General features: G+C 49.5%; 2 protein-coding genes across 4 annotated transcripts in view; one reads left to right on the top strand and one right to left on the bottom strand.

The window, feature by feature from the left end:
• Positions 1–1,677: 1,677 nt before the first annotated feature.
• On the bottom strand, positions 1,678–14,576 carry LRRC75B (leucine rich repeat containing 75B). The gene is made up of 4 exons (XM_015878270.3): positions 14,290–14,576; positions 10,871–10,999; positions 8,861–8,973; positions 1,678–3,267 (listed from the first exon to the last, which is right to left on the bottom strand). Exons 1-4 carry the CDS (start codon positions 14,533–14,535, stop codon positions 2,745–2,747), a joined length of 1,011 nt encoding a protein of 336 aa, XP_015733756.1. The 5' UTR covers positions 14,536–14,576; the 3' UTR covers positions 1,678–2,744.
• GGT1 (gamma-glutamyltransferase 1) overlaps positions 3,564–18,367 on the top strand; it is a 41,057-nt gene continuing 26,253 nt past the window's right edge. For 2 of the 3 annotated variants that reach the window (XM_085509505.1, XM_085509501.1), the window contains exons 1-3: positions 3,564–3,640; positions 4,042–4,134; positions 12,690–12,752. The gene's annotated coding sequence lies outside the window, so the exon portion shown is untranslated. Of the gene's footprint in view, positions 3,641–3,862; positions 4,135–12,689; positions 12,753–18,367 lie in introns of those variants that run through there. The other variant, XM_032447956.2, reaches the window with a different exon arrangement.

Here is an 18,367-nt window from a genome sequence, read left to right as displayed (position 1 = left end):
GCCCTGAGCTTTTACATTCTGTGCAAGGAAAGGCTCAGTTGTGTTGCATTCTTCTCTCTGGTTTATATCTCCCCATAGCGGTGCACTGGGGTGTTTCCCAACTCTGGGCCAGCTGGATGCTCACTGCTGTGCTCCCTGGAGTCCTCCACCTGTCAGTGCCATTGGGAGCTGACAGGGAACAGCTGGATGTGCTGTGAGCATTTGTCCACAGCTATTAGAGCTGATCCAAGAGGCACTGCTGGCTTCCTAAGCCAAGACCTCAAAATTTGCATTTGCATGTATTTATTCACAGCCAGTTCTCCGTGGGGAAGTTTCTATGGCAAAGCAACCAAGTGCATATGGAGGAATAAGCACCAGTCCCACAGCTGCTTGGTTTAACCAGTCTGTTTCAAACCATGCTTTATCTCTTGCTCATGTAGCTGCCAATAGCACAGAATTCCCTTGCAAAGGGAGGAACGTCTCCTCTCCATCCTGCTGTTCAGTGTGTCTCGGACCCAAAAGGCTACTTACAGCAGGGCTGGAAGTGGTTGGGACTGAGCCAGGGACTCTGCAGGAAGAGCTGTCAGTGGTGGGCTGTGTGCTGGGGGTCCTGCGTTGTTTCTGAAGGGTTCTTCTATGATGGAAAAGCTGTGAAGACACCTTGATATAGAGCGTTGCAGGCAGTGCTCTGAGATGGAATGCTCAGCACTTTGCTTCCTCTTTCTAGATATGCCACTGACTCACCAGACAGCACTAAGCCTTCATTTAAATGCTCCATGCCTGAGTTTTCTTCTTGGCACAGACTGCTGCTCTGCTCAGACTGTAAGGGTTTAAGCAGATCCTGCTGCAATTTGAAATGCTTTTCATTTTTGCTGAAGGATATTTTGGAAGGAAAAGAAGAAAAACTAAATATGATCTTTTCCACAACAGGGGAGGGAAGAGATGTCACAGCTCAGTTTCTTCCTCTCATTGTGCTAAGAGGCAGTGACCTCTGAAAGTGGCACAGCCTTTCCCAGTAAAGGGAGAAGCCGCTTGAGAAACTCTGTTATGCCTTTTGCAAGACAATCTTAGGCCCCCGATGCAGTCTTTGCCATAGAAATTACTCCACAAATCTAAGGGTGAGAACTGTGCAGGGGAGCACAAGCTCCCTTAGCTCCTTGGGTTACACAAGGGCCTGGTTATGTTAGCACTACCTGGTCCCCACCCTCGTTCCAAGCACTGTGTCCTGGTTCTGTTGGGGCCTTTTCTCTTCCATCTCTACTGTGATGAGCAACTAAGACCAGCCAACTCCTTCAGGTTGTAATACTTGTGCCAGTGTCTGTAAATTCATCTTTCTTCCTTTGGCACTGATTTAGTGGGTATGGTGGGGATGGGCTGATGGTTGGACTAGGTGATCTTAGAGGTCTTTTCTAACCCTTATGAGTCTATGATGAGGCTTTTGGCAGTTGATCGGATACTGATACCAACCACTGCCCTCACTCTTCATCCAAAGGCGATAAATCAGTATCATCAGTTTGCTCTTGCAACACCTTGAGAGGTCAGCAAGGAGTGTGTAAGAATCATCTGTTTCATGCTGATTTGTGTGGCTCAGTGTATGAGAGTTTCTTTTATGTGTTGAGACTCACAGAGATTCTTTCAAAAGCCAGGTTGCAGTGGCTGGGCTGCAGGCTCAGCAACAACACAGATACTCAGACCCGATGGTGTTTCACACTCATGTCCAACAGAACTGTTTATTGAGTTTACACAGAATGTGAGCAACGTGGAAAACACTAGAAATCTTGCATCACTGGTTTGGTTTCGGACAGCATTGGAAATGACAATGCAGCTGCTCATATCATTATGAGATATGCGATAAGGAGCCAAAGCTTAGGAAGTGCCCACCTCTGGCACAATCACTGATTGCTCCTCTAGTGTCGGTAAAGCACTTAGCTGTCTGATTCTCCTTATTTCACTTGTAAGTTGTGTACAAAACCACGGTTTTTGAACCAGTCCTTTTAAACCACAAGACTATTTTCCCTCCCTTTTCAACCCCTGGCCTTCCCACCCCATCTCATCCCATCCCCCATGCTCCCACCAACACATACCTCCTTCCCCTCCCTTTCACCCCAGTCACACAGCAAATATCCTGATGCTGCAGTTCCAAGCCATGTGTCTGTTCCAGCCTATGCAATCCGATGGTCTCTGACCAATTCCCTTTGTTCAGACATTAATACAAAACACACAATGGGGGGGGGGAAATAAAAAGCAAAACAAAAAGCCAGACACGAGAGGGAGACACTGCTGGGCTCCAGCTCTGGCCTCTGAGCCCTTCAACGAAGCTCCACAACAGCTAGGCTCTTGGGGTACCTCCTTTCACACTCAAGACTGCAGGTCTCAAGCTTTCCAAGGTGCAAAGAAGGAAAGGAAGTAAACTACAAGCCTGTTTCTGTTACAGGTTCCCCCCCCCATCACTTTCCCTCAACCCAATGGCTGCCAGAAGAAATAGTTGACTCCGACAGGTCTTCCAGTGAAGCCCAGCCTGGGGACCTCCTTTGCTGTAAGTTTCTCTTTGTAATGTGGGCGATGGGTTTGGCAGCGAGGGGAGGGAGTGGAGCACATTTTGGGGGATAACGGGCTTTGTCTCACTGCAAACTGGGGGGAGATGTCAGGGAAGGTGAGAGAGAAGTGCTGAAGGAAGCCAGTCAAGCTGGCCCTCTGCTTGATGTTTGGATTCAGAACTGCTCCGTGGGGCAGCTTCAGTGTGCCAGAGCTGGCTCATTGTCCAGTCACCTCTCACAGCCTTGTTGAAGGACAGCATGCCGTGGGGTGCTCCCTGCTTCCTCGCCCTCCGGCCAGCCACCCTCCTGCCCACTAGGCATCTCTGGGTCACAGTCGAGAGCCTCATAAATGGTTGGCAGCGTGGTCTGCAGGCTGAGGCGCTTGCGCAGGCCCACGAGCAAGGGCTGTGGCATGGACGAGACATCCACATTGTTGCCGAGGTCTACCCAAGCCAAGCAAGGGAACTTGTTCATGTCCTTCATGGTGTCAGTCAGCTCCTTCATGGTCGCTCGCGTCAGTCGGTTGCCATTGAGCGAAAGGTGGGTGAGCTTGGGCAGTGCCCAGAGGAAGGGCAGCAGCAGGCGCACCATGTCGTCGTTCAGCTCGGTGAAGCTCAGGTCCACAGAGGTGAGGTGGTCCCCGTTGTTCTGAAGGTAGTACGCCATGCGGTGCACATCCCGCATGGTCAGGGGGATCCCAGATAGATCCATGGAGCCCTGGCTCACCTTCTTCTGCAGGCTGTTCTTCAGGCTGAGGGTGGAAAGGGAGAGAGAGAGATGACACAGAACAGGGTAGGGCTCATTGTGAACATTCTGCAAAAAGAGAGCAGAGATTGATTAGGAAACAGGTGTGAAGTTTGCACCATGCCTCTGGGCAGGTTGTGTACAGGGACTTTACTGTGTTTTCTCTGCACTTAAACTTCTCAAGAACTGGTTAAACCACGTTCCTTTAAGAGCCCCAGCATCCCTCACCTGTAGCTGCTGGTTTGGTTCTCTGTGCTCAGCAAATCATTGAGGACTGGCTTCAGCTGTGGGGAGGTGGGCAGGGCACTGAGTGCAATCTAGAGAGACTTGCTTTCACCTGTGGCCCTTGCTGTTTGCTAGGGAAGCAGAGAGAGGAGGAGGTAGGCTGCAGGGCAAGCAAAGTTGTAATACAGGGTCTCAAAATGAGTGGGATGTGGGGTTCTGAGGTGGGTTGTGGGTCTGTAGGAGTGCTGTGAGGAGTGGAAGGTGAGTAGCTGTAGGGGGTGACGAGGCTGTGTTGTGGGACTGAGTAGAAGTGTGTGTTGGTGTAATGTAGGAGCTTACTGCCTTATTATAAATGATATTTGTTTTGCTGTCCTTACAGGTGCAGCTACCTTTAAGGATATTGGAGCTCTACTAGAATCTCTAATAATGTTGTTACTCATATGCTCAGTGGGTGTAGAACTGCCTTGCTGGGGCTGGGGGAACAGGCTGGGGTAAGAACTAACCACCAGTATGAAGGTGCCCACTCCTTCTTTCTGGCTCTGTGTATCCTGCACAGCCACAGCACAGCCAGTCCCTGGGAGCAACAGGCACACGGGGGTGTGCAGTTTCCTTGGAGAAGGTTGGAGCACCACAGGAGCTGCCATGGCAGGTGAGAATGTCTCTGCAAACTTTTACACAAATACCAGAGTATTTCTGGGTCCTTCTGCTGTTCTGGGGAGGATGTGATGCTGCCCTTAATGCTTTGCTTTGTGTGTGCAGTTTGTGGCATTTCAGAAGCTTCAGCTCATAATAATCTCTATTAATATGTGATAGCGCAAATTAATAACTATGCATTAGTGCATTCATTGACCCTTCGTGGACTCATTTAACGCTGCTGCATTTCCATGAAGGGGCATGAGGTGGAAATGACCTTGTGGGTTGTCTTGTCTATTCTATAGCCCAATTCCTGCTCTCTGGGTTTGGCAGCACTTTGTTCTGGCTGTTTCTTTATGTTCTTGTGCTTTTGGAGGGAATTCACTGTGAGAGGCTGAGGCTATATCTGCAGGCATGTATTTAATGAGTTCTCAGAGAAGAAAGCTGTAACAGTGTGGAATAACTTGCAGACCTAAGGGTTCCAAACAGCCTTATGCATTGCTTTCCAAATATCTACACTTTACATGACCCAAACCACTCCTCTGTGGACCATAAGAGGTGTGATAAGACGTTTGGACAGCTGGTAAAATGCCAGGCTTATTTCTAGGAAAGAGGATTATCTAATATCCTTTAATTTCTGCATGAAAATAGGCTTAAAGATAGCTTCAATTGAAAATGCTTTTTTCTTTGTGTGAGACAAAACAGCTATTTAGTGCTCTGGATGCCCATGGGACTTGTAGGTGGAGGGCTGCAAAGTGCTGGAGGCTGGATTGTCCTTGTGCTGCTGCAGCTGGTGCTGTGTGCACATCGATAATTGTATGGGTTTGCATCCAGCAAAGGTCTAGACCCTGGATGCAGGGAAGCAGATGGTGTTTGTACTCGGCAGTAAGTTTAGGGAGGAAATGCTTTCCGTGTTGCTAGAGGATCAGCTTCAAGTGAGAATGCAATGTGAGCAAGAAGCAAGGGTGATCTGTAGCCTCACCCTACTGCATGCTGCACACAGCTCCATGCAGGCTGTGAGGAACAATGCATGCCCTCCATTTGTTCTTAAGAGATCAATGCCATTCAACTTCTTCCTCATCAGCTAAACTCTTTGGAGGCTGTGACAGCTCCTGCTTGTTGCTCTGGTGAGACTGGTGGCAGACCCAGCAGTGCTTGGCATCCTGTTGTGTTGTAGGGTTTGAAGGAGCTTGTTCAGCATCCTGGAAATGCAGCGTCTTTGCCCTGTCCCCATGCTAAGGGAAGCAGAGGCTGGGAGGAAGTGGTAAGAGCTGAACAGGATTCAGTAATGAGGGATGCCTAATAGTCCCTGTCTGTATCACTGGGGAGTTACCAGCTTTCTCCTTCTATGCCTCTTACTTTTCTTTAATTTGCCTCCAGAATCTTATATTCAAAGTTTTCTTAGTGCTCCCACCGCTGTGTATCCCCTCCTTCATTAACAGGCATTGCCAGAGGTGGTTCATTAGCCATGAGTCGAGTATATCTTGAATGTTCCTCCTTGCACAGAGCCTAATGGCAGGCTTGTCTGTATGGCTCCTCTGCCAGCGATTCAGGGGATGAGCTCTGGGCTTTTTAATTGCCTACTTAGCATAATCTGCTTGCCTTTGCTTCCTTGTGGCACCGGGTGCTGCTTTGAAAAGCTGGCTTCAGCTGCTTCTGGTGAGATGAGAGAAGCCTCAAAAGCACTAAGCAAGATGAACCCAGCCCTAGCTGTTCTTGTACTTGCATATGACTCTTACCATGTGGCTTTAGTTAACTGACTGGTGTTCTCTAACTTGACTTCCTAACTCAAAAGCAGAACAATCATGAATATTTCCTCTGTTGCATAAAGGAGAAATGGGAGCTCTACTTAATATTCATCTTGTGCCATGTGAAGGCTAAGATCTAGTCTGCCAGAGCTGTCATTTATGGCCCTGATGGATGCTTTCAAGAAGAAATAAAAAAGACCTGAAGCCCTTTAGAGATGCTTCCCTTCAGTCTTCCAGACACAAGTGCTTTCATTGCATTTTTAAAGTGCATCTAATGCTGCAGTGTCTGGGCAGTGCACATCAATAGATGAGAAATGGAGCAATGAGCATAGAAGGAACACTCAGTTCCCCACCCAGCTTTAGATTAACCAAGATGTTACAAAATGCAATTCACTCAGGCAGATGAATTAAGCCCGTAAGTGTGACTTGTGAAAAACCTGGATGCGTGCAACTGAGAGTAACTAACTCCATACACACAAATGCCTTTATTCTTCCAGATAAGGTTACTGGGTGGGAAACTGGGGCTGTTTTTTCTGCACCAGGAACACTCTGCTTGTGAAGATTACTCTGTTTTCTGCCTGCATGTTTTATGTGTTCAGGTTTGATCCATTGCACCAAAGAGAGGCAGCGCTGGGTGCAGTGTAAGTGGAAGATGTGGAAGGTTCCCCAGCCCAGCTGTGCCAAGACAGCTCAGTCATCATCTATAGCTTCTTGATGGCACTACTAGACTACAGTGCAGCCTTTCAGACAAAGGCTGCATTCAGCTGATACCCTTTCCACTCTGAACTGCTGTCTGCTGTGGCTTTGCTCATGAAAGGTAATATACCTTCTGGGTCCAGCTCTGTTCTGGAGGAAAATGTACAGTTCTGCAGTGCTGAGCTACAGGAGCTTTGAGATCTGACAAAAACAGCTGTGTCTCAAAAACCTGTATCTGTCAAAGTGCTGCAGGAAGGGTTCTTGGTAACCTAAATAACCCAATGTTCACATTGAGAAGCAATTCTTAACCTGTTTCTCTTTACACTGTAAACACCAGCTTATGGAAGAGAAGCTGGAGTTGTACAGTACCTTGGAATATGATTAGTCATCCTTAATGACCTAAACTATAGAACTGCAAAACAGTACTGTAACTGAAGTTCCATTAGGATGAAAGAGGCTGATAACTGTGTAGTAAGGTCATGCTGGTTATCCTCCTGCTTGTAGGCTTCTTACTTGAAAACCCTCAGTGAATCCTTCAAGATTCAAGCCTTGGTGTTTGCTCAGGCAGCCTGCCCGAGCAGCACCATCAGGTGAGACACGGGATGTCAGCTGGGAGATACAGACTCAAGATAGATATGTCAGGAAAGGAGAACGGAGTCCTTTGCTTTCAGCACAGCAAACCTGACTATCACCTGAGCAGCTGAAATAGATTCTTCAGGTGCATGCACAGCTGAGACACTGCTAACTTGTAAAGAACCCACTAGCTTGGATGCAGGAGGGGACCACTCATCATCTGTGACAATTTAATCAGAGAAACCAGAGATGGTCTGGGCTGTAAGATTCCTTCTTCCATGTTTCTCTATGGACTCTGCTTCTGGCCTGGGGTTCAGCTGGTAAAAGCTGCTCTGATGGCAACTTGTGGCAGCCTGATTTCACTTCTAGAAGCAGGGCAAGGGCCTGTTGTACAGTCACTTCAGAGGAATGGCTCTGCAGGGAAGGCACTGAGGACAGACAGCAACCTGCTGTGTTCTCTCCCTAAGAGATTCATTGCACTTTTGCTGTGGTCACAGCCCTGGGTCAAAAACATCAGTGTTAAAGGTGGTAACAGAAGCAGGTAGAACATATGGGTTTAGTGGGGGAGCAGGTTTGTGGTTAAGGACATCAGAAGGATGTGCTTGTCTGAAAGCTCTCATAGGATGTCTCGCTAGCAGTCTTTGAGGGATCTGCTTGGGCTCTATGTATGACTAAAATAAGACTGTTCCTACATGATGGAAGTGTGATTGGTCCTTAGCAGAATTTGCAGTTCCAGTTATCCTGGAATCACTGTGTATTGAAATAGGAGCGCCTGAAGGCATTTATCTTGTTCTTTCTACTTCATCAATTCATGGGTAGCTCAGGTTTGTACTTACTTGAAGGGGTTGGATTCCACGGAGAGTAGATGGGGATATGACTTATAGTCAGATCCTGTCTACTAGTTTGCTGCTTGATCCCATGGGAACACCTGATGTATGATCCTGCTCGAGTACAGTGGGTCCTTTCCATCTCCCACGCTACATCTCTGCAGCAGCCCAAGTGTAATTAAAACCAGGCAGATGCTCTCTGCTGTGTGCTTGGACTCACTAATTGTCTTCTGGACCCATTTGTCACATTGCCAGAAAGTGGAAATTGCATTTCAGAAGGGATGAATTGAATTCTGTATCAGATCCTTGGAAGCCCAAGGCTGGGGGATCACAAAGGCAAGGGAATGTGTTTTCCATGCACTGATTCCTCTGAACAATCCCAGATTTCCACTGGATATTAGAAATGCCTTCAGAAGTCTTGCTGCTACACATGTGCTTCTTACAGGACCTTGAAAGGTAGGTAGGCAAAAAGGTACAAGCCAGGGGCAAGAGTTCAGACAGAGATCAGAGTAAAATGCTCCATAGCAGATGGCAGGAAGCAGAGAATACAGATCAGTTTAAAACAGCCTGGCTAGATAGAATGCGGCTCTGATATCTTCAAGTGAAACAGCAATTCCTTGCTTTGCTGTTACCAGCAGCAGCCAAAGATGCCAACTCTGCAGGTACCTTTTGCCATGAACTATAAACCAGTTCCTCTCCTGTTTTTCAATAAGAAAGTGCTGCTGTTACATATTCAAATTATTCTGCCTTATACAACACCTTGCAGCTGTATCTGTAGGGCTGCCAGCTTAAGGTGCTTGTGGGGCTGCATACTTTGCAAGCACTGTTGTCTGTGCTACCTTTCCACTGTGACAGCAGGACTAATTTTGATGCACTTGGAAGAGACTGAAGAACTTACCACACTTGGGACTTCCTGCGGGGCATGCCATGCCGGTGCCATTTGGAGTGTGGGGTCAGGTGGTAGATCAGCTGCCTGCAGATCCTGTCTGAGGACTTCCAGGGGTCGTATTCCTGCAAGCAAAGGGGTAGTTTAGGCTCTGTGTGCTGCTGCAGGGTGAGGAGTGGGAAAGGGACTGGGTGACAGTGGAACATGGGACTGTACACAAGAAAAGATGGAAAAGAGGATGAAAGGGGAATAGCAAAAAGGCTGGAGATGTTTCTGCAGCACAGCATGCCCTTCTGGGGTGCCAGGAACAAGAAAGAACACCACGCTTCCAGGAAGTGGAACTTCTGTGACTTCGAAAGCATCTCTCTTCACCTGGTGAAGCAGAATGACAAATGGCAGCTGCTGAAGGTTGGGATTTCTGCCTCCTCTGTTATACAGACACCTGCATTCCTATTCCTCATCCCTCCAGCCATGGCACAACGTTTGCATTTAGGAATTTGATAGGTAAACACATAGTAAAGCTGTCAAAACATAGGCTAATTTATTCTTTATTGCAAGCAGTTAAAGAGCCATACTGTGGGCCAGCAGCTGTATGGTGACTCTTAAGCAGTCCCTGAATCAGCTGAGCATCCCCTGGATGTACTGCCAGCACATGGCTGCTTTTCTGTGCCAAATTAGGAGGAATCCCAGCCTGTGCTCAGCAGAGCACCTCTTGATCCATCACAGCTCACTTGGAGACCCAAAGAGGCTGGTGTTTGATGCCCATTCCAGAATGCTGCTGCATTGGCTAAATGGGTGCTGGTACCTTGATGCCACTTACAACAGCACGTGCACACCAGGCTTCATGGCATGCTGGCATGGTGCCCTGTGAGTGTTTGGTGGCTCACTGTTGAGAATTACCCTCGTGTTCTTTCCGTGTCCTCGCTGATGTAATTCCATGCTGGAATTACATTGCACTCAGCTATTTGCAAGGCTGTTACAGCTGCTGGCTGCTCAGCTGGGGTCAGAGGGGAAGATGTGGTTTGCTGGGGTTTTCCAACCTCCCCCCCAAAAATAATCTCTTGTGGGGGAAATCTTATCTACACAATGGTAGACATGGCATTTCATTTAAGTATACGTTCATGTAAGGCATGGAGGTAGAGGAGAGGGGTGTATGCAGGTGCACAAAAATCAGTGTGTTGTCTGTTGGAAGGGTAGTGTCCCCTTGTGTCACTTCCACTGCACAGTGAGAGGGGAAAGACTGACTGTTAAAACAACCAGAAGATGGGACCATATGAAATTTGGTTGAGAGGTAATTTTAGATGCTTATGTTTGGATAATAATTACCCTTGAAGAGATTTTTCAGGTTGTCTTACAGCTGTGATGAGGATTAGAATGCTGCTAATTTGCACCAGGCTTTCAGCATGCTCCCCAGGGCACCACTGCCTGCTCTGAGCTGTGTGTGCTTAATACCTATCTTTGCATAAGTTCACTCTGTTGCCCTGTCTATAAAGCAAACATGACACTTGCTGAGCCCAATGAGTGAGAAAAGGTAACAGCCATATGTGCTTGTGTTGCTCTGGAATGTAGTACTGGATTAGGGTGCTCTCATGCGATAAAGCCTTAGAGAGGGGCTCTTGTCCTTCTCTCAGAGTCACCAGCTTGGGCAGAGGTACGCAGATCTCTGTAGCCCCATAAACACCTCTTCCCCACTCCCATAAGCTAGCGTTGGGGTATGCTATTGTATATGGCAAAGTTGCCTTCCCCATCATATATTTATCTGGCAAGTGTCCTCACAACCAAGTCTTCTGTTGGCAAGATGAGTGAATCCCTGACTTTTGTGCCTGTAACCTCCCTATCCCCCAATTGCAATCATGTTCCGAGGTTCTTCTAACTGTTTTCTACAGATACATTCTCTACCACTCCAAGCATGCGTGTTAGATAGCTCTGGAGGAACACCCAGCATGATTCACCTCCTCATTTGAGCTCATTCTGCATCAGTGCCATGTTGTAAAGTGGACTGAGCTAAAGGGGAGGATTCACCTTTTTGGGACACTGCAGGTCTCTAGCAAGGCTCATCAGTAGGTCGTGGGAGATGGGATCCACCAAGTTGAGGAATGTTGCATTTTTGTAGAGGACTTCATTGAGGAATGTTCCTTCCAGACCCAGGTCCTACAGAAAAAAAACCAGACATGCAGCTGAGCATCTTGGGAAGAAGGATCACGGTACTCACATGGCAATACTCCAAGGGTAGAAAAATACCCCAGCAACAAAAAAGTAGAACAAGGCTGGGATGGTGCTGAGTTGGATTCGGTTGTTGAGGAAGGCTCAAGCTGAAGGAGCAAACAAGTCCTCTATCCATTCTGCATGCTGCTGCCAGGAGAAATGAATAAGCAAATGAGTGTCCCATATGTTCACACTGCTCCACTGAATGTGTGCTTCAAGGGAAAGATGTGTTCTTCAGGGAAAGATGCACTAAGAACTCTTAGAGAGAAAGCTGGGAGTGTGTACATGCAGAACCAGCAGGGACAGAGCTGCTGTTAGCAGAGGTGCTGGATCTTAACCCCAAGCAGCAAGCAAAGCTGCTGCTGTAGCTACTGTCCCTTCTCTATGTATGCTCAGATCAAATTGAGTGGAGAGCAGAATGGGAGACAAAAATCCTGGCTACAGATGTGATGGAGAAAGCAAGAATAAATCAAATGCTTTACATCCCCACCACCACATGCACAGAGCAAACAACCAAGGAGCTTGAGCAGTGGATGAATCCTGAAGGACAGAGACAGCTGGATGTGGGCCAAGGCATCATGCCAACATCTCCCTTAACCGTAAGGCTTTGGGGAAATGGAGCCTCCCACACAGTGTAGCATGGATAGATGAGGGAAGCTGCTAAGAGGGTGGCACGGCTGAGCCTGCAGCAGTGGATGTCAGACCGGTAATTAAACTCCCCCATTTGGAGCTATGCTGTTAAGTTGAATCTGCATTCCCGTTATAAGACTGCCTTCAAAGGTTTAAAAGGTAATATAGATGGAATCATTCACTTTGCATTTATAATCTATAAATTCTTAGTACAGGGCGTTTTCTAGTTCTTAGTTGTATTCTTCCCTTACTGCCTCCTTTTATTTTTTCCATCCTTCTCTGTTCTTTGGAAAATGCAGTACTGCCCATCCAGGCAATGTGGTGAGCAGACAGAGCATTATGGATCTGGGCCATTCTGTTGGCACAGTGCTCTTATTATTGGACACTTGGTTGCTGATGTCTCAGCACCGGGAAATCTAGTTGTACTTTTTACTACTGTTTGACTGATGCCCACTCAGCAGAAATATGTCTTTCTCTAGCAAATGGGTATTTCTTATTTCTGAGGCTGGTATGGACACGTGCAATGGAGCCATCACAGTGCTGCTCTGCAAAACAAGTGTGCATGAGTGCATTCCCACTGTTTGCAGTTGTTATCAGCGTGCTGCCTTTTAAAATACTGGAACCTCACATCCCTGTCCAGTACATCTGCTTACTGCTTCTCCCTTTAATTACACTGTCTTGATGTCTTGGGAGCAATCTACCACCCCTTGGGGCCTGCAGGCCACGAGCTGAGAAGTGCTGGTGGATACAGAGACAGCGTGAAGGGTGAATTAGCAGGGCTGGATGAGGTCTGGCAATGGCAGGAGGCACTCCTAGGAGTCCACATCCCCCATTGTGCCTGAGTGCATCCCCTTGTTTACAGGGGCTGCAGTTCTGGCTCATGTTGCTCTGCTGTCTCTGGGGAAGGGGGTGCCAACGCTGCTGTTCTGAGGCTCAGTGATTATGTATGGTGTTCAATATCCTCACTGTCTACTGGAGTGAATGAGGTCTCTCTCTTTTGCTACAGGTAACAAACAGACCGTTGCCTGGGATGTGTTAACCAGCAACTCCTGAGAGAGATACTGCTCAGGTAAGCAGTCTGTGTGAGGAGGGATGCGCTGGGGACTGAGCGAAGGGCTGAGCTTAGCTGAAGAGCTGATGTAATGTTGTGAATGATGAAAGATGCTGATCGTGGTGCTCTGAAGCATTGGACTTGTGAGAATTGGTTGTGATTATCTGCGCCCAGCATGGCTGACAGCTGTGTTCAGCCATTGGAAGGTACCATGCACATTAGCAGCCCTCTGTTTTGGAGGCTTTTGAGCACACAAAGAACTGGAGGCGTTGTGGGGGTGCTGGATGGGTTCCCATCTCATTTTGTGGAGGAAGACTGTGTTGGGGCTACAGGATGTGTGTCCTGCTGTGGTGCTGTCAGCAGATGAACAGAGGGTCACTGTTTTCAGATGGGTAGACAGAGATGGGGACAAGGGGAACTGAGAGGGCAGGGAGCAGGAGAAGAGTGCTCAGCATGTGGTAATTCTGGGTGCATGGGAAAGAGGGCTCAGCAATGACCCTGATGGCCCTGTGACTCAGCATCCAAACCCCACTGCTCACAGATGGGATTTGTGGAGACTCGAGGTCTGGGAAGGATTTTAGTGCTTCAGCCTAAAGGAGAAGTGATAAGCACTATAGAAAATGACTTTTTGAGGTTCTGGCCTCTGGCAAAACCTACAGAAGTCAGTTCATGTTAGACTGCCACAGCTGGGAAGAAAAAGAGGCAACCACCAACTTCTCCTTAACTGCCTTTGAGATCTTACTCAGCCCTTATCTACCATACATTCCTCATGTGAACTCTAAGGTGGTAGGCATGGAAAGCAGAAAGGGAATTTCAGGTCCCATAAATGCTTATTCCAAAAAGTGCAGCTTGCTAGTAGCTGGGGGTGTTGGACACCCTGAGGTGTGCTGCAGAGCCCAGGACTCAGAGCAGACATTACTGCAGCTGTACAGCATCCCTGAGAGCCTGGTCCTGCACTGAAGCTCACACCCAAAGGCTGCTGGCTGCTATGGAGGCAACTGGGTGCATTCCCACGATGAAGTGGGTCATTATCTAATGAAGGGACACGATAAACTGATTTATGCCAAATCAGAGAGAGCGTTTGTCCCCTGTGCTGTTTATTTCAGCATCCTGCAGTTCTGGGAGGTGAGTTTGCCTGGGAAGTGACAGAGCGATGGAGATGCTCTGTTCCAGCAGTGGGGCTCTGCATCCCTTTGGCCACGGGCTGTCTGCACGGTGGGGCTCTTCTGTGCCTGCACAGTGGCAGACAGAGCCCTACAGCCGGGCTGCACCCAGCTGGACTGCGGGAGGAGGCTTCTCCCTGGGGAGCAGCGCACCGGGGGCTAACACCGGGGTTGAGGATTGGGACGGCTTGGGCACCGCTTTACCTGCCCGCCGTGCTCCATAGTCTCAATCCCCAGGCGGAGACGGGGGAGGTGGCAGCGAAGTACGGGTGGTGTCCCCAGTACGGGTGGTGTCCCCAGCCCGAACGGTGGCACAAAGAGCCGGGATCGGCCCCGCACCGCCCCGGTCCCTTTGTTGCCCGAAGGCGGCCCGCCCCGCCCGCGGTGTTTACCTTCCTGAGCAGCCTGAGGATGTGCACGGCGTGCTCCCGCTTGTGTTCGCGGATGGTGGCCTGGATCTCCCGCAGCCACCCCACCCTTCGCACGTACGGAGCGGGCGAGGCTTTCCGCAGCACCCCGGGCAGCTTCTGCGGGTGGAGCAACAGCGACGACAGGTGGAAGTCGGTCCGGCCGGAGGGTTCCTCGGCTCCGGAGCTTTCCTCCTCCAGGCTGCTCTGCCGGCTCAGCCGGGAGCCCATGGCCGCGCCGCTCCGGGCCGGGAGGGCTCCGAGCTCCGAACAGGGGGAGGCGCCGAGAGGGACGGGCGGGGGTCGGCGCTGCTCCGCCCGAATGGCTCCTCCCAGCTCCCCCCCGGTTCGGGGCTATCGGCGCTCCGCCGGCCCCCACCGCGTCTCGGAGGTCGCTCCTCCCTTCTCAGGGTGTGTTCTGCCGTGGGGATCCTCGCTGCAGAAGACAAAGAAAGGAGCGGATCCCTCTCCGCATCCCTCCCTGCATCCAGGCGCTCCAGGAGCTTTGAGCCCTGGCCAACTCTTGGAACGCTGCGAGAGACGGGCGGTGCTTCCGAAATCACCTTTTGGATGCGGACAGCCGCTTTCTGCCGCTCTGATGCTGGAGCAGAGGAGGCGGCTTTTGCCCACCAGCGGTTGATAGCGTAATTCTGGCCCCGCTCCCCACCAACCTCCGTCCCCCAGCAGTGCACGGCAACTTTAGCACATCCCCAGACCGAACCGCTGCGATCCAGCGAGGCTTTGAGATAGCAAAGGTTGGATCCCAGCTCTGAGACTTTGCAGGAAGCCGAGTCATGCTCTTAGGATAACCAGCAGCTCAGCCTGACCTCCCATTGCTGGAGCTGTGAGCACCCTCTTGCTTAAGACCACTGCTGGATGCCCGCAGCACAGCGAGCACGGTGTTGGTGGCCATGGCTGTAGGAGCAGCCTGGGGTTGAGACATATCCATTCCTGCAGGTGCTGGGCCCTCATTTGGGGGATGGGAATGGCTGTGGCTTTTTGCTGTACAGAGCAAAGTTTGCTTTCCTTCTCAGAGCCTCAAATGATGCCGCCTCCTTTGTGCTCTGCTGGTTTGAGCAGAAGATGGGATGGGGCTGCCCTCAGAGCAGTGTGACTGATGCATCAGCTTTGCCCCATGTTTATTCACATCCCCAAGCACGGCAGGTGAAACATGAGGGCTTTTATCACACTTTTACTCATTGTTTGATCAGAGAAAAACCCTGACTGTCTCTGCTCATTCCCTCTCTACCCAAGAACCTGCAGGAGAGAAATTGGCATCAGCAGACCTTGAGGTTCTGCTGAAGCTAACTCAGGCTCATCCCTTTTGAAGGGAGAGCTGCTGAGTAAGGGCTGCAGGGTCTGGTTGGAGAGGTCCAAGAGGGGTTGGGTCAGGAGAAAATCACTGTATGGTGCAGTGTTATGTCTGATGGTGATGGATAGGAGAAGACAACCCCTGGCAGGCTGATGGTGATGGGGCTGTACAGCAGCAGAATGAACTGCCTGAGTTCCATGCTGCTGGAAGGAGGAGCAGCAGGTTTGTAGCCAAGGGATCAGCTCATAGCAGAGTGGCTTTGTGTGTTTCCTGTCTGCATGGTTTAAAACTGGAATCAGTGTGTGAATAATAGGAGCTAATAAGAAACACACCAGTGCTGGGCTTGGTTTCTTCCCACACTTAGTCCCACTGGGGGCACTTGCACCTCTCAGGGTGCAAACCAAACACAGGTACACATGGCACTGCTGATTGCAGCTGAGCTGGGCACTGCGTGGCTGGTAGAGTTCTCCCAAGAAGTCTCTCTTAAGAATGGAATGGGAAAAATACAGAGCAAGCAGAGATCCTCTGTCTATTCGCCCATGTTCTGTGCCTCAGGCACATCTCCTTGTCATTGTGCTGGCGTCCTGTAATGGGGATGTTCTGCTCCAGAACCTTTGGGACAGGTAAGCAGAGCTCAGGTCTGTGCCTGGAGCAGAAGAGTGATGGCTCTGGGTCAGCCCATGGTCTCTCTCCATGAAGACCCTGTATTAGCAGGGACTGATGGTAATGCCTGGAGAGAACAGGAAGGGTGCAGGTTGCTGTTTCTCTGACTGTCATTCTGGCAGCTGACCAGGAGATAGGAATCTCTGCTTTTAATTACCTTTTACCCTTCTTGCTTTCCTAAACCTTCTTTGAACTGGAGCAAGCACAGCACCTTACAGCAGTATGTTCCAGCACCAGGCTGCATTGCGTGCAGAAATAATTGTTCTGAATCTGTCACTTGCTGCTTTTCTTTGCTGCTAAAAAAACACAAAAGAGACAGCAAGTGATCTTTCTTCATCTATTTCTCCACCGCATTTCTAATGATAAACCTCTGCCATGTCTGTTTCTCGGGTTCCTATGGCTCAGAGCATGGAGCTCTGCCTGGCAATGGGGCTGCAATCCCAGCTGCTGCCGGGGAGGACACACTGCACTGCACACACCCATGTGCTGGGGCTGCTCTCATCTGTATGCTGCTCAAGCGGGATTCGAATGACAATCCTAATTATGTTTGCCTTGTATAAGATGAAAGCTGTATTTCTGACTGGGCTGGGAATGTAATTGATTAATTTAGCATTTAAGAAGGGAAAGAGGATTAAGGTGGTGGTGAAGCTGTGCTGCCAGGCACTGCATTTGCTGCCTCGCACTGTGCTTCTGCTTTTGCTTGCCTGCAGAGCAGCTTGTCTCAGCTGTCATTTCCTGCAGGGTGGCTCTGAGCTTGTTGGTGTATCTCTCAAAGCCAAACCTCCTGAAGACGAGGGAGCTGAGTCCTGGGAAGACACCTGCAAAGAGCAATTCCAGGCTTCAGCTTTAACTCTCTTCTCACTTGCTCTTTTGCCTCACTCTGTCTGCAGGAGACAGAAATGTATGTGGGGAGCTCCATAACTCAGACTCTTGTAGACCATCAAGGAGAGGTCTACACTCCCACAGCAGCATACATTAGGGAAGAAATCCCCTTAATGAGCAGAGTGCAGGGAGGGGAAGGAAGGACACAGCATCAGTGGGACTTTGATCCTGGGGAATCCCTGCAGTGCCAGTGCTGGCAGCTGTAACTGCACGCACACAGACACTGCTGAGGCTGTACTTAATGGAGAGGTGGTAACAATTTGCCATGTAATATTAATTAGTTCTTCAGCCTTTTCCTTCTTGCACTGCGGCTCTCCCAGTGGCTCATGAGGCCCTGAATTATCCTGGTGCTCCAGGGCTGAGGCAGGAACAACTCTTAGAAGTGGCAGAATTCTGCTTAAGTAATCATGGACGTTGGCTCATTATGGCAAAATGATCACATTCTGACAAGGCCTATTAAGGCAAATTTGTTAGGCTGAATATTTCTGCATATGAGCCCTAATGACCCGTGATGACGCAGGTGTGTTGGGCAGCAGTGCTGCATGCATGGAGGTCATGCGTGTTCCCCAGTTGTGCATGGCATTAACCTGACTTCTTTGCATGGGAGAATTTTGAACTTCCACTGCTTTCACAATGAATTAATGAGATATCTGAGGTACGTGGGGAGTTTCTACTTCTCTCCACGCTGGGAGCACTCTGCACCCTTATTACTTAGATGGGTTTTGCCATGATTAGGTGAGGCTGCGGTGTGAGGTTGGGTGCTGGGAAGAGCAGAGTGTTGCAGGAGCAGTGGAGGAAGCTCTGCACAGACCCAGACTGTGCCACGGGCTTCTCACGTTTCCAACATCAGAGATATTTGATCTTGTAGTGTGTCCCACTGGGATCCCATTTGATGTGTGTCTCACAAAAATATTTCTAAAAAGCTTTTTTAAATCCCTACCTTTAAAAAGAGGCTGCTGCAGTTTCTGGACCTGCAGTTCCATGAAAGAATTAAGCCATCTTAAACCTACAGAGGGGCGGTTGAAGGCACCTCTTGGTGCTGTTAAGCTGCTTTTGGCATTTGAAATTGCCAAGCACACAGATTATATTGCCTCTGAGCATCTTAGCATGCTGTTAAACTGCTGAGAGCAACCACAGCCCCCAGGGGAGCACGGGACCTGGTGTTGCTGGTGTGTACTGTACCTCTGCCTCAGGCTTTCAGATTGT

Source organism: Coturnix japonica, chromosome 9 (assembly GCF_054131305.1).
Source record: "Coturnix japonica strain WE chromosome 9, WE-NBRP24, whole genome shotgun sequence".
NCBI lineage: Eukaryota > Metazoa > Chordata > Aves > Galliformes > Phasianidae > Coturnix > Coturnix japonica.
The sequence above is the reverse complement of the archived record's forward strand: the minus strand, read 5'-3'. Positions and strand labels throughout refer to the sequence as shown.

Excerpts from the sequence above, each read along its gene's own strand:
- LRRC75B (XM_015878270.3), bottom strand. The coding sequence starts at position 14,535 with ATGGGCTCCCGGCTGAGCCGGCAGAGCAGCCTGGAGGAGGAAAGCTCC. Across the intron at positions 11,000-14,289 it reads TCCTCAGGCTGCTCAGGAAG|GACCTGGGTCTGGAAGGAAC; the intron begins GTAAACACCGCG and ends TTTTTTCTGTAG. Across the intron at positions 8,974-10,870 it reads ACCTGCAGTGTCCCAAAAAG|GAATACGACCCCTGGAAGTC; the intron begins GTGAATCCTCCC and ends CTTTGCTTGCAG.